The sequence below is a fragment of the Crocuta crocuta genome, unplaced genomic scaffold (assembly GCF_008692635.1).
Source record: "Crocuta crocuta isolate KB4526 unplaced genomic scaffold, BGI_CrCroc_1.0 scaffold57, whole genome shotgun sequence".
In the NCBI taxonomy this organism is placed as follows: Eukaryota; Metazoa; Chordata; class Mammalia; order Carnivora; family Hyaenidae; genus Crocuta; species Crocuta crocuta.
The window spans coordinates 3,047,577-3,072,644 of NW_027532163.1; the positions used below are offsets into that span (position 1 = coordinate 3,047,577).

The following is a 25,068-nucleotide window of genomic DNA, read 5'->3' on the forward strand; positions in this document are numbered from 1 at the left end:
TAACTCGGGCTTTACAGGGCAGGCGTTTCTAGTCCTGAATCTTAGAGCCCTGAAGAAGTTCCTCTAATGCATTGGATGCTTACAGCTGCCAGAGGGTCTTAGTGGTCCTGGTGAAGCTTGCAGTTCCAGAAACAGCCAACCTCCACCCCCGGGACATTTCTCTGAGTGTCAGATAATTTCCCCCAGAGATGCTTCCTCCTCGGCTCCCCCTTGGTTAATTAGCTACCTCCCTAGGTACGGTTTCTCTAGACCAATTACTTATAAAACAGGAGATATCTTCTTTTGCTGCAGCCCTCAAAACAGCTCCATTTAAATAGTATTCTGGGGGTGCTTTTAGGGTTGGGGAAGTGAAGGCAGGGGCTTATGTCTGCTTAGACTAGTCACGGGAGACCAGAGGCCAATCCCAAGAGCCTGGGCCTAACCCATGCATTGCACCCTGTGGATGTGGGCACTTCCTACTAGCTCGGACAAGGGTTTTGAAGAGGCTGTTGAACCTTCCCTGGGGAGGGAAGCGTTCCCTTGGCTATCTTTCGGGGAACAATAAGGATTAATTATGCTATCAGCAGAGAGGAGAAATCTGCTCAGCCTGGAGCTACATTAATTCTTTTAGGTCCCAGGGTGGCTTTCTCTGAATCCTTAGAAACTGGCAAGAAATGAAATAGAGTCTTAAGGATCTGGAAAAGAAAACGGTGTTATTCCAGAAGGTAAACACATTGCGACCGGATGACTCGTCTTATCTGGCATGTGGCAAATGCCTTGTAAGTAGAGCTTAGAAAAATATCAGCGAACAAAACCCCCAGTAAAAAACACAGGATGATCCCAACCGGGAAACTGAAATTTTAAGAATCTCCGACTTGGCTGTCTTTGCAATGGGCCCCCTAAGGTCTTGGTTTTTCCCTCCCCACCCCTCCTTGTTCTGTCCTCTGTCAGACCTAGAGAAAAGAGAGTCGGTTTGCTCGGGGGTATAGATGAGCTTCTGGCCCCCTGGAATTCTGGGTAAGTGTTCTGCCCCCTCGGGAATGGGGCCAGCGGAGGACGTAAGGGGGTTCCTAGCCTCTGGGTGTCCGGAGGGAAGCCCTTACTGAGCCTTTGCCTCGCAAGCCACCAACCCCACTCTGCTGCAGGCCAGGGGATCAGAGTCAACTAACTCTGGGCCTCAGCACACCCACCCCCGGGCTGCCTCACCCTCTGCGAGTCCCACACAACCTGCTGATGACAGTGGCTAGGGTCTTGCCAAGGGAGAGAAATATGCAAATTATAAGCTGGAGTACGACAGTGGGTGTTAAGTCCTGCCAAGCGGCAGTCATCAGACCACGTCTCGCATGTCACGAACGGAGCCAGGACCAAAACCAAATCACGTTCTGTCCTGCTGTGTCTTTTAGGCACGAGTGCTTGCGGCCCCTGTTCTCCAGGCTTCTGTTTCCCAGTGTTCCGGCCCGAGGTTTTGCAATTTGGACTGAGTCTGAAGCCCCCGCAGGGGTGTGGGGGACAGAGTGAGCACTGTCCCATGGAGCAATGGGGAGCCCAGAGCCAGGAACCCAGGGCAACGTGAGGAAAGGAGAGACTAGGGGCAGAGAAAGCAGACAGCCAGGGGAGACGCGGGCGGCCAGAGAGCAGGGTGCACTTGATCTTGGCCTGGGGCTGCCATGCAGCCGCCAGATGCCCCAGGAACCAGCTAGGAGCGCAGCCCGCAACAGGGGTGAAGTAGGCTGGAAGGCCACAGAAGCGTGTGGGGCACCCCTCCCCTTCCCCCAGAGTCCCTTGTCTTCCTTCCCACAGAGACCAGCAGGCCAGGCCTGTGCCTTACAGGAGCTGCCCTGGGTCCTGTACTACTTGCACCCTGTGGTTGTGGAAGGAAACCCCAGGTGGTCCCATTTTACGCCAGAAACTCCTGCATCCAGCAGCCAGTCGCAGCTGTCATCGGGGAATTGTCAGAAATGCACAATCTCAGACCCCACCCTCCATCCGCATCAGCCTCCGTAATTTAAGAGCCTCCCAGGCAATTCCTAGGAGCAGTAAAGATGGAAGAGAACTGCCTTGAGCACTGGTCCCCAAACCTGGCTGTACTTGGGCAGAATTTTAAAAATATGTTGATACTGGGGCTCCACCCTCAGAGATTCTGACTGACTTGGTGGGGTTGTGGCCTGGGTATCAGGTTTTCTATTTCTATTTTATTTTTTAATGTTTACTTTTGAAAGAGAGCCAGTGCGGGAGGGGGCAGAGAGAGAGAGAAGCCCAAGCAACTCTGGGCTGTCCATGGAGAGCCTGACACCGGGTTCACACTCACCAGCCATGAGGTCATGACCTGAGCCAAGATCAAGAGTTGGAGTCTTGGGGCACCTGGGTGGCTCAGTCGGTTAAGTGTCCGACTTTGACTCAGGTCTGATCTCACTGTTGGTGAGTTTGAGCCCCATGTCGGGCTCTGTGCTGACAGCTCAGAGCCTGGAGCTGCTTCAGATTCTGTGTCTCCCTATCTCTCTGACCCTCTTCCCGCTCACGCTCTGTCTCTCTCTCTGTCTCTCAAAATGAATAAACATTAAAAAAAATTTAAAAAAAAAGAGTCGGGTTCTTAACTGACTGAGCCACCCAGGTACCTCTGGGTATTAGGATTTTTAAATAATTCCGTAGTGATTCCAACCTGCAGTAAAGTTTGAGAAACTCTGCCTAAAGTACCTTGAGATTCTCCTCCTAGACCACTGCTTCTCAACTGTTAATACACACAGAAGTTACTAGGGGATCTTACAAAAATTTGGATTCTCATTCAGTTGTCTGGAAGAAAAGGAGATTCCGCAGTTCTAATGAGCTCCAATGCTCCTTAGATGCTAATGCTGCTGGTCCAAGGACCTGACTTTGAGACCAAGGTTTCAAGGCACATGAAAGTGACCACTGGAAAGAAAGGCAGTGAGAGAAAAGCAGGGAAAATCCAGCTTTGTGACACCTGGGCCTGGGCCGCAGGGTGGTGGTGTGGGGGAAAGACCTCGGGACGCAGAGGGACTGGAGTTGTACCTTCCCGCTGCCAGCTGGGGAAACTTGAACAACTTATGTAAGTTTTCTGACCATCAGTGTCATTAATTGAAAAAGGCCAATCTAATAGAGCTATGTAAAGATATAGGGTGACCTACCATCCCAGGATTTCCTGTAGAAGAAAACCAAACAAAACAAGGAAACACAACAAACACTAAAAATTGTACTTCTAGAAATATTTTTGCAAATAAAGAAAAAAAGATTTGAAATTATGTGTTGAAAGAGCACATCACGAAACTCAGAAGATCAACAGGAAACAATCGACATCAAGACATAGCTTAGTTACCTGGCTTTAAAGAAAGAGAAACAAATCCTTAGAAAATACAGGCAAAGACGACACGTATAAGGAAAAGAGAATTAGATTATCATCTCATTTTGAGGCAGAAGAAAAGAGATTATTAAACATTATTTAAGATATTCAAGGAAAGAAAATGGGAGCCAAGGATTTTATATCCAGCCAGTTACTTTCAAGTCAAAAAGGATACATACAAACTGTAATCAGCGTGCAGACTTTGGGGAGTATCGTCCCTCTCATGAGCCCTTCTTGAGGAATCTACTAGAAAGCAAGCATCAGACAACTAAAATGATTAGCAAGACACTGGCTTAAGTATTAACGGTGAGGACTCAATATAGTTACCGGTAGAACAAAGACTAAATACAGGTTAAATGGAAGAGGGGTGTGGTATATTCTGACTATATGCTCTGGAACATGGGTATGGTGCAACTATAAATAATAGTACAAGAATTAGGTGAACATCTGACAAAGACATTTGAGAACGTTTTTGTGTTGGGGTGACAGTTTTGTTGTTCTGAGACTATGGTATGTGAATTGTTGAATAAAATAAATGATTACAGAGATTTTGTTCTGTCATTTCTCGTGTACTTGAGAACCATGTTTACCAATGTTGAGGAAATGAGATATAGATATTATATGGAAGATCTGTATCTGAAACGGAAATTACCACCCATATTTGGTTGAATGTTATTTTTTAAATGGAACTAAGATAATTGATTGGAGATCATTCCACTTTTCGCCGTAGAGCACAAATTTCTCACTAAACACTGTTTTAGCTGCATTCCAAAAATTTCCAGAGATTGTGTTTTCATTTAGTTCAAATACTCTCTAATTCCCCTTTTTGATTTACTCTTTGATTCATGGGTTATTTAGCAGTGTATGAGTTTCCAAATAGTTCGAGTCTTCTCCAGCTGTCTTTGCTGTTGATTTCTACTATCATTCCACTGTCACCACAGAACATACTTTATTTGGCTGGAGTCCTTTTAAATCTTTTGAGACTCGTTAGATGGCCCAAGAGATGTTCTGTGTTCCGTAAGACTTCTGTGTGCCTTGGAATGAATGTGTATTTTGCTGTCGTTGGATAAAATGCTCTATAAATATGATTAGATGGGCTTGGTTAATAATGTTGTTCTTTTATTTCCTTACTGAATTTTTCTGCCCACTTTGTCTGTAAATAATGGATGGAAAGATGTTGAAACCTCTGACTACAATTGTAGTTAGATTTGCCTATTTTTCTTAGCATTATCAATTTGCTTCATATATTTAGAAACTCAGCTGTGTGTACAGATGTTTGGGACTGCTGTGTATTGGTGAGGACTTCACCTTTTATCATGATGATGTTCTCTGTTTTGAAATCTGACTTGTCTGATACTAATAGAGCCATTCCAGCTTGCTTTTGATTAGTGATAGCCTGCTAAACCTTTTTTCATCTTTTCCTTTTCATCTAATTATGTGTTCGTATTCAAATTCGTTTATTATAAGGACCATGTAGTTAGATACTGGGTGTTTTGCTTGGTTGTTTTTATCCAGTGTGTCAATCTCTGCTTTTTAACTGAAATGTTCACATTTAAATCTTATATTGAATGTGATTATTGATGGGGTTGAATATTTTGTTTTCTGCTTTCTCCATCTGAAGTTTGTTTCCTTTTCACTCTTTTTCTGCCTTCTTTCAAACTGCATGTTTTTACAATTCCAATTTATCTCCTTCAGCTTATTCATCGTAGCTTGGGTGTTTGGTTCAAGTGGCTGTTTTAGGAGTTTTACATACATCTGTATCTTACCACACTACACCTTCACGTGATGGCACACCACTTGTGCACAGAACCCAACCCTGTGTATTTACTCACATTTCCACCCTGATGTGTTACTGTTGTCACATAGTTTACTTCTACATACACCTCATGATTCATTATTATTTTTGTTTTACATGTTTTTTTTTAGTTTCTTTATTGATTTAGTTAACTAATCTCTACACCCAACATGGGGCTTCAACTCATGACCCCGAGATCAAGAGTTGTGTGTGCTTTCCACTAGCCAGCCAGGTACCCCTACATGGTTTATTTTTTAAATGAATCTAAATAATACAAACAAAGTTGGGGCGCCTGGGTGGCTTAGTCGGTTAAGCGTCCGACTTTCGCTTGGGTCATGATCTCGTGGTTCGTGGGTTCGAGCCCCGCGTCGGGCTCTGTGCTGACTGCCAGCTCAGAGCCTGGAGCCTGTTTCAGTCTGTGACTCCCTCTCTCTCTGACCCTCCCCTGCTCACGCTGTCTCTCTCTCTTTCTCCTAGAAATAAATAAAACATTAAAAAAAAATAAATAATACAAAGTTTAAAAAAAAATTTCCTCACATAATTATCATTGCCAGTACTCTTCATTCCTTCGTGTTGACCCCAATAATCTTCTGCTTGAAGATTTCCTTTACCACGTAAGGCATGTCTGCTGGTAATGAGTACTTCCAGCTCTTCAATGTATGGGAGAAGAGCTGGAAGTATTTCCCACTCATTTTTGAGAGATATTTCCACTGGGTAAAGAATTCTAGGTTGACAATGTCTTTGCAGTGCTTTATCGATGTTGGTCTGCTCTCCTCCATTTTGCATGTGACCAACAGTAATATGCTACCTGCTGGTCTGCACAGAATGGAATTCCGAAGCTGCTTTTAAGATTTTCTCTTTATCACTGGTTTTAACCAAATTTATGATGTGTCTTACACTCTCTCCAACAAGAGTAAAATACACATTCACATCAAGTGCGCACACAGAACTCCTAGGGAACACAGAACATCTCTTGGGTCGTCTAATAAGTCTCAACAGATTTAAAAGGACTCCAACCAAATCAAAGAGGGAAATTAGATAGTATTATGTATGGAAATGTTTGGAAAGCCGCTAAAGCAGTGTTTAGTGGGAAATTTATCCTATATGCTCTATTTGGTACTGACTGGCATTTTATAGATGAAGAAATGAAGGCTTATAAAGGTTGGGTAATTTTACCAAGGTGGCACAGCTAGCCAGTGTTGGAGCTGGGTTTCAGGTCTACGTCTAATGGGGTATAAACAAAAACAGAGGGTATTATGAAAATATTTGTTTTCAACAGTGGTGCCTATTCCCAGTCTCTGGCACAGGACTTGCNCCTCCCAGAGACTAGGTGTCTGGTGGTTCCTCAGAGTAAGGAGATTCTAAGGCTGATTCTGGGAGGTGTTTCCACACAGGGGCTGAGTGTAGCGGTAAGAGAAGTGTGCAAGATCATTCCTACTCACCAGATGGGGCCACTGACCTTATCCTAGGGCTGCAGCCCTGGGGGTGGGGCCTTCTGCCCAGGAGAGTTCCGTGCCTCCAACGTTGACCCCTCACAACATTTCTGTACTTCATCACCAGCTTGGTAATATCGGGCCTCTGACAGAGTTGGGCTTCTATCAGCCTGTCCACGATCCAAGTCTTTCTTTCTGCATATGTATGCAAGTCTTCTTATTTTCTTGAGGCTCTCACACATGAAGTGCTTAATCATTCAGCCAATTTTCATCTACACTAGGGTAGGATGCCCGACAGGACAAAAAACTGTATGCCCTTTTATGAAGGTAAGGCTTACAGTCCTTTGTAAGGTGACAGGGGGAGAAAGGAAAGCCTGTTTATTTCTCCCTATAGAGTCTTACCATTGACATCCTTTATTTTTTATTTTTTTAATGTTTATTTACTTTTGAGAGAGAGAGAGAGACAATGTAAACAGGGAGGGGGCAGAGAGAATGGGAGACAGAATCCTAAGCAGGCTCCAGGCTCTGAGCTGTCAGCACAGAGCCCAACGCGGGGCTCGAACACACGAATCGTGACATCATGACCTGAGCCGAAGTCGAATGCTTAACTGACTGAGCCACCCAGGTGCCCCGCTATTGACATTCTTAATCCTCGTTTGTTCATTCATTTTTCTCTCTCTCTCTCTCGCTCTCTCTCTGGGTCAGTTCATCACTGTACATGCTGTGGGTGCAAATTAAGTTGTATATTAGAGATAATTTGTTGCTTTCTATTTTATGAAGACTTTGCAGTGATTACATTTATAAAGGAGGGCTCCTTTTGCCTGAGCAATGAAAACAGTCTCTCCCCAAGTGGTGGGTAAGTTGAAACAATGAACAGGCAAAAGCCAAAAGAGGGAGAGGGGAAATGTACCAGATGGGGAAAAAAACCAGCCAAGTCACCAAACTAGTGCAGTGCTATATCAGAGACCACCACAACTGTAGCGGACTTTAATTAGACGCCAACCTCAGGCTGCCTGAGGGAGCAGCTACTTCATGAGGAGGAAACGGTCTGGACCACAGCAATAGAACAACAGATGGTCAGTCACCTCTGGGAGGATCAGCCCATCGGCACATCCTTGTTTACTGCACTCAGCATCAGAATTCCAAGCCTCTGGGTCATCAGTTATCTAAAGGTCCTTCCTCTAACTGACCTAATTCCCATCCCCACTCTTTATTCCCCTCCCTAGTAAAGCACTTCCCTTTGTCTTTGGAATTCCCAATTCCCGGTGTGAAATCCATAAACTCTTGTATTTTTTAACCTCTTCCTTGAAGGTTTTCTTCACCTCTTCTCTTAACTAAAAGCAGGCTTTCTCCTGGGGATGCAGTTTCCTCGCAGCTCTCTCCAAAGCGTTATTTCTCTTCTCTTACACCCGAAGTGATTCACCACCAGCCTTACTCCTCAATGCCAATTTGAGTTTTACTCCCCCTTCTCTCTTCCAAACCCCTTCTGCCTCTTTGAGGCTCACACCATCTGCTCACACCACTCTTCCTCCTCCAAGTTACAGTTACTAACTAGTAGTTTCTGAGTCTTCCCTTCTGATTCTCAGTAAAACTAGCTTTCAAGTCTGTTTCCTCCTTCTTCCCTATTTCTGTCATCTTTCTTGGTGACTTCAATATTTATACTGATGATTCATCCATCACCATGGACTCTTGGTTTCCTGACTTCCTTAGATTTTCAGTGATGTTTTCTTCTACTCTACCTTAGCTGTCCACCATGCCTTAGATCTTGGCATCAACAAAAATGGCACCAAGTTCAAAATTTCAAATGCAAATAGCTCATTATGGCTACAAACATAATCCTTCCAAGTTATTTGCTGAAGTAACTTTCCTTCAAAAATGCTTTCACTCAGGGCGCCTGGGTGGCTCAGTTGGTTAAGTGTCCAACTCCAGCTCAGGTCATGATCTCATGGTTCGTGAGTTTGAGCCCCACATCGGGCTCTCTGCTGTCAGTGCAGAGCCTGCTTTGGAAACTATGCGCACCCCCCACTCCCGGTCCTCCGCCCCTTCTGCACTCTCTAAAAAAATAAATGTTTTTAGAAAATGCTTTTCACTTTGTTTTTACCTTCACTCTCCCGCCACTCCGTGTCCGAACCTATCACCACCCTGTACTTATCCTTTGTCTCTTTTCTTTTCTAGCTTATATTCCATGACCCATGAGTATCATTTCTTCCTTGCAACCCTTAACTTCCTCGCCCAGTTGAATAAGGCTTGGAGGTCCAGAAAACAGCACCTGTCCTCCTGCCTGAGTTCTGAGAGCTTGAGAGATAAAATTAAAACCTAGGCAGATGAAAGCTGATGAAGATGATGTATCATCTTTCTTACTGATAAAGTTAATCCCAGGGAATGTGACTTAGTTTTGCAGCAAGGACAGGCTTTTCAAAACGTATGCACTCAGCGATGCACTGAACAAGTGTAGCCAGCCCCCTCCCCTTCCATACCATGGGATCCAGACTTTCTACAGCCAGGGTACTGAGGACCAGTGCAGACCATAGGCTTGCTCTGGGTTACTGGATCCCAAGAGAAATATGAGAGAAAGGAGTGGGCTTTATATCCCTACTCACTGATCCCAATCTCATCAATAATATAATTTACTCCCCTCCATGGGAAGAGGGAGGAGCATTACACCAGTGAACTCCTCCACATGGAAAGAAATGTTAGGACTGGGCAATATGTTTCTACCTCTCTTCCTCTGGTACATTTGTCTTGTAATAGCCCAACTTTATGGGGTCTTTCCCCTATCAGTAGCAGAGCAGAAGGTAGTCTTCAAAATACTTGTACATATTTTATCTTATTTGATCATCATAAAAACCACATGAGAGGCACCGGACATGCAGAAACATCTATTTTATAGGTAAGAGAATTAAAGCAATGTGAACTTGAACTTGCTATCATATGTTACAGTTGATATGGTAAATCCAATTTATCTCAGAGGAGGTGGATTAATTGCCGGTTGTTGCTGCAATAAATGACTACACATTTAGTGCCTTAAAACAACACAAAATTACGATCTTATACTTCCGGAGGTCAGTAAGATCAAGGTGTCAACAGGGCTGGGTTTTTCCTAAAAGCTGTGGGGAGAATCTGTTACCTTGTCCTCACCAGCTACTACAACAACCTGCTTCCCTTCCTCCATTTTCAAAACCAGCGGCACATCTTACAATCCTTCCCTGATGCAGACACTCCTGCCTGCCTCCCTCTTTCCCTTATAAGGGCCCTTGTCACTACACTGGACCCACCTGACAACCCAAGATAATCTCCCCATCTCAAAATGTCATTTAATCACACGAGCAAAGCGCCTTTTGTCATGTAAGGTCACACAGTCACTGGGACGTGGGGACCATTGTTCTTCCTACTATAGGAGGGATGGTGCCACTACTGGCAGAAGGAGGTGTGAGTATGCCATGTACTCAGCAGTACCGTCTCTTACCACATTTGTTACTGAGATACGTATAAATGTGGAATGTTCAGCAGAGTACCTGAACATTTAGTGTGTGTTGAATATATACCCCACAGTATCCAAGAACAAAGTTTTAAGGATAAAGAATAACTGAAGAGGTAACACAAAAACAATTGCCTAAGTAACGTAATAAAGGCATTGATAACACTGGGGGCAGCTGCTTGCATTAAAAGGAATAATCTGAAGAAGCCATTTGGATGACCAGTAACATACCACTGACCAAGTTTATCTTCCCTGTATATCAATAGGTCTCCCACCGCCTTATGAATGGTTCATTTCCTCCCACTGTTTCCTAAATTGACCAAACTATTGTACTGATATATATTTAAAGTATTTATTGCACTTATTTAAGAAAGAGGTAGATTTGATTTAAAATCTATCTTCTCTTGCAAGTTCTAGTCAGTGAATAAAAAAGCATATAGATTTGAAAAAAAATGTAAAATTTTATTTATAGATGGCATACTGTATATGTAGAAAATCTTAGGGAATCTACAAAGAGGGATATTAGAAGTGGTAAGCTTAAGCAAGGTCTCAGGATACAAGGTCAATATTAAAAGATCAGTTGTTTCTATATATTAACAAACCATTGGAAATTTAAATTAAAATACCATTTACAATAGCATAAAAATGTGAAATAATTAGGGGCATTTTGACAAAATATGTATGAGAGCTCTACATAGAGAACTACAAAATATTACTGAATGGAATTAAAGAAGACATAACTAGATGGAGAGATCTCTCATGTTCACGGGGTGTAATGCTCAATATTGTTAGGGTATCAATTGTCTCCAACTGATCTATAAATTCAATGTTATCTCAACACAAATCTCAGCGCTTTAAAAAACTGGTACAAATTGAAAAGCTGACTCTAAAAGTTATTTAGAAATGCAAAGAACTTAGGACAAGCAAAACATTTTTGACGTAGGGAACAAAATTAGAGGACTGATACTAACTGATTTCAAGATTTACTCTAAAGTTGCAGAATCAACACTGTGTGGCTTTGGAGAAGGATAGACATAAATCCATGGAACAGAATAGACAGTCCAGAAATAAGCCAACAGATATATGATCAATTGATTTTATTCAGAGGGGCTGACATAAAAGGGATAGGGTTTGGTTTTTGTTTTGTTTTGTTTTTTTAGCAAATAGGGCTGGGACGATTGCATATCCATATGCAAAAACATGACTCTCAATCCTAAACTCTTGTACTATATACAAAGTTAACTTAAAAAAAAAAAAAGGATCGTAGGCCTAAATTAAGAGCTAAAGCTATAAAGTTTCTAAAAGGAAACATAGGGGAAAAAATCATTGTGTCCTTTAGTTATGGAAAGATTTCTTGGATAGGACACAAAAAATATGAGCCATAAAAAGAAAAAAGATAAACTGATTCGACAAAATTAAATTTTTTGCTCTTTAAAAGAGAGTTAAGAAGATTAAGAGACAAGCCACAGGATGGGAGAAAATTTTACAAACCGTAAGTATATCCAGAATAAGAAATTATTACAATTTAAGACAATTAATTGAAAATGGGCATGATATTTGAACACTTTCCAAAAGAATATGCATAAATGGCAAATAAGCATGAAAAGATGCTCAACATCATGAGTAATTGGGGGAAAATTAAATTTTTCCCAAATTAAAGCCACCTATGAGAATGATTAACATGACAGCAGCAAGCGCTGGTGAGGGTTTGGAGCACCAGCAACTCTTACACAGGGCTGGTGGGCATGTAAAATGGTAGAACTAATTCAGAAAAGAGTTTAGAGGTTTCTGAGAAAGTGAGATTTATGCTTATGTATGACTCGGCCATTTTACTCCTAGGTATTTACTCAGGAGAATGGAAGCTGTCTGTCCACATAAAGCCTTGCACACAAATGCTTCTAATAGCTGTATCCATAATATACCGAAATACGAGAACACGACGGTTGCCCATTAACAATGCAGACAAACTGTATGAAATAGTCACACAATGAAATACTGCTCAGCGATGAAAAGAATGGACAGCTAATCACACAACAACATGGATGATTCTCAAACATTATGCTGAGCACAAGAAGCCAGACACCAGACTACATATGTAGGATTCTGTTTAAATGAAACTCTAGAAAAGCCCAGTCTAAACGAGGGATAGAGCGGCTGTGTGGCTGCCTGAAATGAAGGTGTAGTCAGGAGATCAAATGGGAAGGACTTAAAGCGAATTGTTTCAGGTGGAGGAAATGTTCTACAGCACAAACGATCGTGGTGGAAGTGGTGAAGTGGGTGTACATATTTGTCAGACCTTATAGAACTATATAATTCAAATGCATACATTTTACTGTACATAAATTATTCCTTAATAAACTGAATTTAAATGAAACAAGTTGAGTGAGCTGAAGTGTCTGTAGGGTGTTTATGAAGTGTTTTTTCTCTCAAGATATTCTTCCCTGTTGGAAGGGAAGATATTCTCCTTTATGGAGGCAACGTGAGAAAACAATTTAGTGGGTGAAATGCTGTGTACCATTGAACAGGTAAGTCATTACTCTGAACTGCCCAAGTTTCCTTATCAGTAAAATGAGTGAATTAGAATAGATGATTTCATCTGTTTGTCCAATAAATATTTATTAAAGCCCACTCTGGGCAAGCACAATGCCAGGTTCTAGAGATACAAAGCTGAAAAAGAACTCATTTTGGCTGTTAAGGAGTCAGTCTAGTATTGCAGAAAGAAAGCTAATAGATGATTATGATACAGCTTATGTATTCTTGGGGCACGGGGAAAGTTCAGAAGAGAGCAGTCTTCCCTGATGATGCAACACCTGAGTTGGGTTTTGAGGCACAAGTAAGAGACATACTATGTGTTTAAGGTACTTCACGTGGCTCAGGAGGTCTGGAACATAGAATTTACCCTTGTAAGTTCATGGTGTGCCTTTTTTTTAAAAAATTTTTTAACTTTTATTTATTTATATTTGAGAGACAGAGACAGAGCACGAATGGGGAAGGAGCAGAGAGAGAGGGAGACACAGAGTCCGAAGCAGGCTACAGGCTCTGAGCTGTCAGCACAGAGCCCGACGCGGGGCTTGCACCCACAGACGGTGAGATCATGACCTGAGCTGAAGTCGAACGCTGAACTGACTGAGCCATCCAGGCGCCCCCATGGTGTGTCTTGATTTTAAAAATGTGAAACAAAGATTCCTCCAGTTTAAGCAGTATGTAGACCCTGTGACATGTGATGCTACCCGTGCTGTAGTGGATTACTTAAAAGGTTAGAGTAATTATTCCCTCAGGTAGGATCCTTTCTGTTGCGAAGAGAACCTTTTGGCTCACTAAGGAAACAGCCCAGGAGCAGACTGGTAGAATGTGACTTGGGAGAGCAACAAGATCGACAGAGCAGCTTTTCACTCTTTCCATTTCTAGGCTGTAGCTCCAGACCCTATATCTTCCTTTTTAAAAATTTAAAAAATGTTTATTTATTTTTGAAGGAGAGAGAGAGAGAGAGTGTGAGCGGGGGAGGGGCAAAAGAGAGGGAGACACAGAAGCCGAAGCAGGATCCAGGCTCTGAGCTGTCAGCACAGAGCCCGATGTGGAGTTTGAACTCAGGAACCGTGAGATCATGACCTGGGCCAAAGTCAGATGCTTAACAGACTGAGCCACCCAGGTGCCCCATAGCCTCTCTTTTTTATACCCAGCTTTCCTGAAAGACTAAGCCACAGTCTTGTAATTAGGTTTCATTGGTCCACATTGGTCTTAGAATTTTGCACGAATCCTGAAGCAATCCTTGTGGCCAAGAGGGATGGTATGTGATGACCGGCTTGGCCAGGGCCCAGAGGTCCTGGGATGGAGTCAGCCTCATCTGAAGCATATGAGGTGGGGGCGGGGGGAGGGGGGAGGAATTTACAAATAAAAATTAGAGCCTTTGTGGAAGAAGGGAGACTAGCAGGTATTTAGAAGGAATTAAGGGTCAAGAAAAACAGATCTCAACAACTTTTAGAACAAGTCAGGGGATACAAACACAAATGGACAAATTTGTCTTTTGTCCTTCATACTTAGGACTGGTCTCTGAAAACTGCCTTCAGAATAAAGTAATGTGAGAATCAACATATATGGGGCGCCTGGGTGGCTCAGTCGGTTAAGTGTCTGACTTCGGCTCAGGTCATGATCTCACAGTTCGTGGGTTCGAGCCCCGCATCAGGCTCTGTGCTGACATCTCAGAGCCTGGAGCCTGTCGCAGATTCTGTGTTTCTCTCTCTCTCTCTGCCCCTCCTGAGCTCGTGCTCTGTCTCTGTCTGTCTCAAAAATAAATAAACATTAAAAAAATTTTTAAAACTCAACATATATACAAAAACCTGTCACTCTATTTTCTAAGCCCCTGTAGTAGTGCATAAACAGTCTTGTGAGAACAGAGAAGGGCATCATTAATTCCAGTTATAGACTCCCGGGTGTCTTCATAATCGGCCTTGAAATGGGCCTTGACGTACGGAGGTCCTTCTGGAAGAGGTAGGTGCATGGCCACAGCTGGCTGAGGCACAGCAAGTAACCTGGTGAAACTGAAGTCTAGGATAACGGATCAGAGTGAGGGCCCAAAGTGGAAAGACCAGCCGTGGAGAAGTTTCCCCGCTATGCTACCGAGCCTGGACTTTATCCTTTAAGCAACAGGGTGTTGTTTAATTTTCATGCGTGGATTAGAAAACTGAACCTCTATTCAGAGAGCCGTAGGAATAGATTAGCCACTTCCTGAGAAAAGAAGGAAGGAGATAAGTATAGGGGGAATAAAGCTAAGTTTTCAAGTGGAATACTGAGGGGGTTCAACCCTAATGGCCTTCATTTTCTCTACGACATAGGAAGAGAGAGTACCTGCTGAGCGTAAGGGGCGCTATGCCGTTAAGACCAACTGGGAATTTCAGTTAGCTGGAATGCTTTATTACCGAAAAGTTCTATCAGGAAGCCTATTCAATAAACTTTTCCATAATGTAAAGTCATACATATGACACTAGTGGGTGATTTGAAATCCAGAGGAGTCAAATATAATTCATCTACTCGGCTATTTCAGCATCAGTGTGAATGCCACAGATGGAAAGAGTACATAGTTGACACTGGCCACTTAGGTCCTTGTGACCCTTAGAGCACATGGGGAGGGTTTCAAGGGTTGGAAGAAGGGGCATGGGGAGGACACAGGAAGAAAGCCAGGAGAAGCAGTGTGCGGAGTGCAGCGAGAGGCAGAGCAGGCGAGACAGCCTGACGGTCCCCGATGCGATATTTGAACAAGCAGCCAAGAGCAGCTTGACCGAGAGGGGTTTGTGACAGCAACAAAACGGGTGATGGCTTTGGGGCTCAGGTTCAGAACTACTGGTCGGAGCCACCTGTTTCAAATGGAAGGATCTGCTATGCCACACTCAGGTTTCATTTTGGATAGTCCCAGTTTCAAATTATCAAATAAAGTCAGACGGATGCTAATGAAGTCAAGCATTCTTCCTATATTATCTTCTGCCATTTGGTCTTAAAATGTCATAATTAAAATTAATTACCAACAACGTCTTCTATTTACTTGGTGCTTTGCAGTTAAAAAAAAAACCACACTTACTTTCAAATGTATTTTCTCATCTGGTCTCACTCAACCTGGTCAGGTAAACACAAACAAATACAATAATTTCCTGCTGCCTGCCCTCTCCCCTCCCCCCATACAAATAAGAGAGGTTAAATTATCTAGGGATTTATAGTTAGCACAAAAACTCTCAGTCTAGAGTTTTTCTCCTAGACCACTATACTGCTGCTTTTAAAAAGGCTTATGAATATTCTCGTAAAGAAGCCAACAATGAGCAGATCTGTACACATTTGACCATCGTTTAAAATTCTGTCTCTTGAACAGGGAAGGAAGGGAGATACTAGTCAAAGGCTGTGCTTATACTTCGTGATGAAAGTGCATTTGCACACACCGAATGGCAAAGCATAGGATTATAACTGAATCACTTTCAAAAGCACTGAAATGGGCTTTCCTAAGAATCAATCCTGAATAAGAAATTATTTTGTTTTCAGTAAGTACCTGATTAATGAAGCATATAATGCACATTTTTAAATTAAGAACTAGTTACATCAGACCCCATCACACCTGCAGTCTTGTGCTAAACCTCATTCACTACCTAATTAATATATACTCTTTATTTTTATTTTTTTTTATTTATTATTTCTAGGAGAGAGAGAGAGAGAGACAGCGTGAGCAGGGGAGGGTCAGAGAGAGAGGGAGTCACAGACTGAAACAGGCTCCAGGCTCTGAGCTGGCAGTCGGCACAGAGCCCGACGCGGGGCTCGAACCCACGAACCGTGAGATCATGACCTAAGCGAAAGTCGGACGCTTAACCGACTAAGCCACCCAGGCGCCCCTAATATATACTCTTTAAATAAAAGACTCAGGAAGTACATCATTTGGACAAAACTTAATACAATGCTAAGCGTTTAGTGATAATATCAATCTATTGACTTGAAGTTTTGTTGGGATGATCAGCATCTTGAATTTGGACCTTCCCCCCCCCCCCATATTTTATTATTCTGAATTACAGAAATGCTAGGTCCTTAGGAAGTAATACAAAATAAAACCCTTCACTTATAATAAAGACCAAAATAAGACTGATGCCCTGCATAATGTCTTCAGTTCTAAAATGAATGTAATGTACCTACTCCTAATTTCTCGGATGTTCTGCCCTAGAAGTAATTCTCCTTAAACAAAGATTCAGCAAAAGTGGATACGGTTTTGATTTTCCGTTCCCTTCATCAAATCCTTGGTGCCCTCTTTGCCCACATCCAAAGCGAGAGAATCCGGCAACAGGCCTCAGCAGGTCGAGTCTTCAAAGCAAGGATGGAAGGTTGAGAAGTTTGAAGGGATCACTCCGTAATTTTCTTTTTTTGGAAAGTGATGAATAAAATATTGTCAAATGGAGACAACCATATCTGAGAGTCCCCAGTAGAGACCTCTAAGGGAGAAATAAAGTGGAAAGGGATCTAGAAGGTCTCTGGTGAGAAAAAGGTGTTAAAAACACCAAAGTACATGTGAATTCCATTACCTTCTTCCAATCTTCCCACATTTCTACTCCACCCCTGGCTGTGAGGGAAGAACGGTTTATAAGACAAAATGATACATTATCTAGAGATAAATTTACAAACTGACATAAGAAAATTGTCCCAGAGGCTACATTACCTCTTCAAGTTTATTACAGTATCTTCAGTTCCTATTGCATATATTGTTACATGCCTTTTACAAGTCAGGATTATATATATCGTATGCTCACTTTAGCAGAAGTTACGTCTATTGCTTCTCTCTTGAAAACCAGCAGCATGCAGTACAATATTTGGTGTGCAGAGCTTTGTTTCAAAAAGTGAAAAACTACTTAGGTTTAACTGAAGAGGGAACATGATCTTTATTGGCTTATATGCAAAGTTTAATTTTGGTTTTATGCAGAGTTTGCATAGTTCATGATTATTTTCTAATGAAAAACTAGATGTGTTGTCAGTGACCTTGAAGATGATCAGGTGACAGTAGCAAACAGAAAAATTTGAAGAAGAGGCATAACTTTTAAAGTAGAAAGGTCAGCAAGAACTGCCTGAAACAAAGAAACAAAAAAAACAAAGAGAATTATTAATATTCTAACTGGCAAAAGGAAGCCTGTGAAATAAGGCACGACAGAAACACCTCTACGGTGTAATTCTGGCTTTGACACACTCTCAAAGTTCTTCACATTTGTCCTGAAAATCTGGACTGAAGCTACAACCTCCCTTCGCTTTTCTCAATATCTTAATGTGAGAACATGTGCAAAATGCTAAAACGTGCAGTAGAAAATAACCTGGACTTTTGCCTTGAGCCTTCTTCAAATATACAAGGTAGCATGAGTTTATAAGAGGTCTAATATTTCAACTTGCTTCTATAAATAAACATACATTATGAATCTTGGTCCTGTTCTACTAGTATAAGGAGTATCTGGCTTCAGGAAATCATTTTTGAGATGGAACTAATGTTTATTCAGTTGCAAGATGCATAAACATCCTCTTCCTTTTAAACAAAGAATGTAGACAGCTATTTTAAGGGTAAAATTTAAATTTCTGTGAGAGATAACAAATAGAGTGATACGGTAAGCTGCTATTTAATTGAACTGTGTTTCAGGTATAAATTATACTATTGAAAAGAAACATTAAAAAATTAACTCATTATTTAAAATGACCCCCAAAAAGCCAGTGTATCTTTACTGTATCATGCAAACACATGCTCTTACACTCTCTCAACCAGATTTTCTTTGTTGTAGCAGAATATGTGGACATGAATGACAATAAGAAAATGCAACTTAAGCTCCAAGAGTTTCTACTAAAACTACGGGGTGTCTTGTTTCCCATGATGGTTATAATGGTTTCCTATAATGATCTTGTGACTCCTTCACAAGAAGACTGTTTTCAACTAATTAAGGAACTTTGAATACTTAATATTACTTAGCTAGAAACTTATAGGCTTTACCCCAGTGAAAAAATTAGGCTATGAGTAATGTGTGTCCTATGCATCTGAGACTAAAGTGCCCGAGCCTGGCACTCTCTCAGGAACTATTTCCATCCCATCCGAGTGAAACTTATCCTTACTTCAGCTGCAGCCAGTGATGTCACCTCCATCAGGTTCACTGCTCGGAAAGCAAACACAGCAGCTGCCAGGACTGGAAAAGAATGCACACGATTTCAACTGCTGACCTACTCATCAGCCTGACCAATTTACTGCTATGCCCACAGCCCGCTAGGAGAGCTCAGAACTGGCGCTTCTACGTGACTTGCATGCCTGCATTCTGAGTTTAGGTCTTGCGATGAATGGAAATGGTCTCCTCTGGAGAACAGGGTGTCTGCAGGATAGATAAATGGAATCCCCCAGTTTGGGGAAAAAGGAACATTCCAGTGGTCTTAAAGGAGCCATTTTTAGAGATGATTTCTTTCATCCCTGTAACTGAAATTATAAATTTTTAAATGGTAAGAAGATCTAAGGATTGCTTATAACTAAAGGTTTATTTGATACAGGTGTTTTTTTTACTAATGCAACAGGATTCTGAAAAGTTAGATGGGGACTGTATTTTTAAATTTATCAGATCATGCTTCATATGTATCAAGATTTCCTGATAGAAATGTGGCAATAAAGCATTTTCTTAAAAAATATTGTTATAATATTTTGTAACACTTTATATTCAGCACGGACTTTCTTAGTGTGTCATAAACAGATAGGTCTGTGGGGAGAGCTGCAGTGGACCAATCCTGAAATTGACATTAACACTGGCTACAGGAAAAAGAACTCAAACGTTGAAAAAAAAAATTATAGGACATCTTGAAGGTCAATAATGTACACGAAGTAGAAGGCAACATTTGGATTTTTGTTTTCATCATATGCATATGAAAAGAAAGTAAAGCTAATGTGTAAGCTTTCTTCCTACATCATCTGCCGTAAAGCCCCACTTGTGGGAATACGTCATCACGATCAGTGAAAGGACCCACGTAAGAGGTAGGTACCCTCACAAGGTGATGCTACTGACTGAAGATGGCCCTTGACTTCTCCCCCTTTTTTCTCTTTCCATCACCAGTGGTGGTAGTTTACTCTCTACCCAACAAGCCGTTGAAATTTAGGAAATAAATGGTAAGGAATATTCAAAACTATTTGAAAGACTGGCTCCTAAGTTTCTGGCATAGCTAATGTAAATATATAGTTTTTTAAAATACACTTTTACTCTGGGAATAACAATAATGCTATGGATCATTCTCATACCAACTCTATGATTCAAGTGCCACTGCTAGCCCTGTTATGTTAAGGTGGAAACTGAGGCTCAGTGAGTTTGGATGACATGTTCAGGGCCACACAGGTAGAACATAGGAGAGTGAGAACTTAACCGTGGCTCTGGAGCCCAAGCATCTAACCACTCACTGTGTGATGACCTAATTGAGACTGAAGGTAGTAATGAAAGTACTAATGTGCTTTATTGAGACTGAAAGTAGTAATGAGTCTTCCCTAACATGCAAATCTGGGAGCTTGCCTAAGAATCCTCCCTGCTGGCCTTCAGGAAGCGTTTCCAGAGATGGCCTGAAGGATGATGCTATGATGACCCTGGGCTCTGACACAGGAGTAGAAGTCAACATCCAGACCTCTTTTCCCCAGCTAGAGACACGGAGCAACCAGAGCAGGCTGGGAAACACAGGCATTTTTCTAGGGCACAATAGATTTTGGACAGTCTGGCAAAAAAGCACTGCAACTAGTTAGGCAGGAAAAGTCTGCAGAAAAAAAGATTGTAGTGGTAAAACAAAATTTAAAACGCCAAATCAGCTGGGATTATTTAATTTGTCATAAAGGATACAAGAGGTCAGGGACAAAGACCTTTAAACTGAAAAGGAGAAAACTTGACTTGTACTTTAAGTCACAGAGTTTCCATGTTTATAAGAGTATCAAAGAAAATAATTTCTTTCGACCAGCAATTTCTTTATAGTCTTCCTAATATCTGGAATCATTTTGACAAGGGAGATATTTGAGAAGCTAAGGAGTGTGACTGCTACTTCCTTTTTTGTGTATAACTTAACAGAGTTGGTGACGGCTTGAGAGGATGGCCAAACTTTCTGCTGTAGCAGGAAAGGGTTTTACGTGGCAGGAAATCATTTTTCCAAAGGTAGATAAGAGGGGGAAGAAAAGATCAGTTCACTAATTGACCTCAGCATCCAAAGTGCTCGTGTGCTCATAACCTTTATTTATCTTGGTGTCACATCACAGAAGTTCCTTTGCGTCTGCCTCATGTTTGACTTGCCCCACCCTTCCGCAGAACACTTCAGTGTGCCAAGGAGAAAAGCTCTCCACTTTGGGATATTTTCAACTGCAATCATGCTGCACATGAAATATAGAGACTCTAATATTTACTTTTGGCCTTTTAAGCTATGCTCATTACTTTAATTCTAAGCAATGCTATCAGAAATGTTAAGGCAACTTTGATTTAAACTGTTCCTCAAAAGACCCTCATTAATTCATAATTAATTTTTAGTAATATTTACTAAATTAGTAATATTCACTAAAACTTTCTAAAGACTATATAATAACTAAGTTGGGTAAAAAAGGTGGTCCCAGAATATTCATCCCCTAAAATGTTTGAAATAATAGCAACGAGTTTGGGTACCCCTACATGAACATGTCCATCCTGTGGCTCTTTATCTGAATTCATGGAAGGGGAGTCTAGTTCCATTTCTGTATGTTCTATAATTCTTTCCCGTTGATTTGTAAAAAGAATAAAACCAAAACGCTCTGAGAAAGCAGGTGGGTGAGTCAGTGCGGAGTACATTTCTACCTATTCATCAGTAGTGTTTTTATTAACTTTCTGAGCTCCAGCAGGGTGCCTAGCAAATGCATCAATCAACATTCACTGATTGATCAACAAACATTTACATAAGTTTGCTGAGGGGTGATAAGTCCCAGAACGAGAAAATTTAAATTGGAAGAGGTCTTGAAGGTCTTCCAATTCCACCTTTTTTCACAGCAGAAAGCCTCTTAACTTTCAGGTGACCATTAAAAATCCCATTCTAGTTTAGAAAAATCCTAATTATTAGAAAGTGCTTTCTTTAACATGCTCTAATATTTGAGATGGTAAAAAAAACTATACACCACACTCTTCAAAATTTATGACACGTGCAGAGGAGATTTATTTGCTGCAAAGTGTAAAATCCTGTTGCCTGAGAAATGGTAGCAGAAAACAAGGTTTCTTAGCCTGGAAAGTAGAAGACTTTGAAAAAACGTTGAGAATAGAAAAAACATGATGATAACCTGGGCTTAACGGGAGTACGTGTTAGCAAGTTGTGTCATCCAGAAGTGAGATGGGCTACCTCGTCAGACAAGGACTGACCACCCAGTACTGAAGTGTTGGCACAGAGGGTGCGGCCTGCCTGTCAGAAACATATGAAAGAAATCATACCCAATGACCTCTAGGATTCCTCTGCCTCTAGATTATATACATCACTGCCGTTCAGCTAAGAGAGAGGAGGGCAGACCCCCTATCTGTGTGGGCTCAAAACCCAACTGAGACCGAAAGGTACTAGGCATTGTTAGCCACATCAATAAGTGGTACCTCTGATTACACCAAGGGTGATGTTTTCCTTCATGACACTTTACTGTTACTCTAATGTTGCTTTTTGAATTAACATACAATTGCTGTAGACCTCTCAGCATTCAAGAATATGTTAATATGGTACCTAAAGAATCTTCTGCAAGAAAAGGGACTTCTTCAATTAAGCATTACTTCCACAATTACCCAGAGAAGGATCTTTATTATGCTATCAATATAAGGTAAGGAAATGAAGACTCACAGAGGTTAAATAACTTACTCAGTATTACACAACTGGAGAAGGTTGGACCCAGCACTCTGCCAACTTTTCTGCTCTCTATCCATTGTTGTGAAAACCCTGTGCTATTTGAATTTCCTAATCATCCCAATGATAAAAAATAACTGAGACTACTTTGTAGAAGATAAGCAAAATAATATAATTAACAAGAAATCTGTGTCCTATGTATTATCATACAGTTGTCTTGTGTGTATATCTATTGTAAGCACTGCTTAATTATAAATAAGAGATAAAACTGTGGCTTCCTGAAAAAAAAAGAGATAAAATATTCTTTGGCGTAAGAGAATACCTAGAAGGGGATACTCAATCACCAGGAGTCAGAGACTGTCAGCAAAAAGGAAAAGGTTTTGCATTCAGTAGAAACTGAAGTCCAGAAGAGCTGATATTTCAACTTTGCAGGGAGGCTCCGTGTCAGCTTAGATCATAGGCCGTGGTTGCGAAGGGGCACAGAACGCATGTGAGGGAGAGGAGCCAGGAATACCTACACTTCGCTGTGCTGACCACACAGCAGCTGAGATAGTAAGCCCTGGCAAAACTAAAAGCAGGGGAGGAGAAATGGACTTTTCTCGGAGCAAGGAAGAAAGATTAGGGGTACACTAGTGTTGGTAAAATTACATAGAAGTATCTAGATCTCAGAACTTCAGTACTTGTCTTCTTTTAAAAAATGTTTCCTTTTTAATGTTTTATTTATTTCTGAGAGAGAGAGAGAGAGAGAACAGGGGAGGGTCGGAGAGAGAGGGAAATACGGAATCTCCAGAACCCCGGATGCGGGCTCGAACCTATGAACCGTGAGTTCATGACCTGAGCTGAAGTGGGATGCTCAACTGACTGAGCCACCCAGGTGCCCCCAGTACTTGTCTTTTAAGGCAGATAAATCTATTAAATGTTTATGAATTAGAAATGACAGATACCTATAGACTCAAGTTGCTATCACAGATGGTGAATGTTAGACAGTAAAGGGACTTTATTGTAGAAACAGCATGTGTTTTACAAACAAGCACTTATTACCAGCAAGAATTTCCAGAGAGTTGTATCCTAGGATTCTATCCCACAAAAGCAGGAGTTGATCTGTAGCTAAATATCCAGAGAAAGCTCGAACCATCCATTTAAAGGATATGCGTAGTCTGTAGGCAAAGAAAAAAGAAAATAAATTTTACTAGTGAATGTTTTTTCTTACAAACAGGCAGTATCAGAAGAGCCAATCAATTCTATTGTTAAGGTAACTTCTCTGTGAGTCTTAGAAATAAGGGGCACCTGGGTGGCTCATTAGGTTAAGTGTCTGACTGAGGCTCAGGTCATGATCTCATGGTTTGTGGGCTCGAGCCTCATATCGGGTTCTGTGCTGACAGCTGAGAGCCTGCAGCCTGTTTTAGATTCTGTGTGTCCCTCTCTCTGCCCCTCCCCCACTCACATTCTATCTCTGTCTCAAAAATAAACAAACATTAAAAAAATTTTAAAAAATCACCTCAGCATTTTAAATCTCAAGTGCTCTCTTAAAAGTTGAAAAAGTGCAACGGTGAGAAGCCATGAGTCTTCAAATTAGTGGTCTCAACGTATGAAGAGGGAAAATGTATATCTGCTATGTTATAGCTCAGCCTTTAGAAAACTCACTTCTATGTTTTGTTTTTCAGGGTCTGTATTAATTAGCTTCAGTGAGGTGATCTTAATAGTCAACAGTCCTTAACAGTTCAAATCATTTGAATCATGATTATTTGAATTTTTATTCAAAATACTTGAAAGAGTGCTTGGTAGCTGTATACTTTTCCAATTCAATAAATTATATTCCTACATTTCAGTCAAATGGCTACATAGGATGAATAAAATAAAACAATACGTAGGAGTCCTTGAAGGCAAACAGTTGTAAAGCTCTAAGGGGCCTTAGAAATAGATTTTTTATTTCAAACCCTTCATTTTAAAAAAAAAATATTTTATTTATTTCTGAGAGAGAGATAGAGACAACATGAGCAGGGGAGGGTCAGAGAGAGAGGGAGACACAGAATCCAAAGCAAGCTCCAGGCTCCGAGCTAGCTATCAGCACAGAGCCCGATGCGGGGCTCGAACCCACGAACTGTGAGATCATGACCGGAGCTGAAGTCAGACGCTCAACCGACAGACCCACCCAGGCGCCCCTCAAACCCTTCATTTTAAAGGGGAGAGTATTAGAACTCTGAATGATCAACCAGAAAATTCAATTGATTTTGCAAAAAAAAAAAAAAAATCCTAAGAGATATGAGGTCCCACTATTTATAAGTAAGATATGTTACAAATATAACTTATCTCTGAAATCAGGAAATGGACTCTTTTAACTTTGGTGCTTGAAAAGATAAACTAGTCCTTCACATTTCTGCACTACCTGTTCTTAACATCACTTGCCTGCCCCTGCTAAGTGCTAGCCAAACTCTTTGCTGGAGCTGTTACAATATTATATAAATAAATATCATATCGGTGCTACTTTCTTACAGCAAGAGAAAGGGATCTAAAGATGGCCTTTGTTGATGTATTAGTTCCTCTTAAGACCAAAAAGGACCCTCAAGTTTTCAGAAATTCCTCAATACTAGATAACTATTATTCTAATATAACAAAGTACACATAGGGAGGAGTATTGACAAATTAAACTTTTTGGTTGGTTTTAGAATATCTGCTTATAAAAGGCAAAGTAACT

The 25,068-nt window shown here is 41.2% G+C and overlaps 1 protein-coding gene across 4 annotated transcripts in view; it reads right to left on the reverse strand.

The window, feature by feature from the left end:
- Positions 1-16,672: 16,672 nt before the first annotated feature.
- TBC1D19 (TBC1 domain family member 19) overlaps positions 16,673-25,068 on the reverse strand; it is a 152,404-nt gene continuing 144,008 nt past the window's right edge. For 2 of the 4 annotated variants that reach the window (XM_077776584.1, XM_077776583.1), the window contains 3 exons: positions 23,415-23,530; positions 18,645-18,715; positions 16,674-17,623 (listed from right to left, as the gene is read on the reverse strand). In XM_077776584.1, coding sequence (XP_077632710.1) covers positions 17,549-17,623; positions 18,645-18,715; positions 23,415-23,530 — 262 coding nt within the window. In that variant the 3' untranslated portion in view covers positions 16,674-17,548. Of the gene's footprint in view, positions 17,624-18,644; positions 18,716-23,414; positions 23,531-25,068 lie in introns of all 4 variants that reach the window. The other 2 variants (XM_077776582.1, XM_077776585.1) reach the window with 2 other exon arrangements.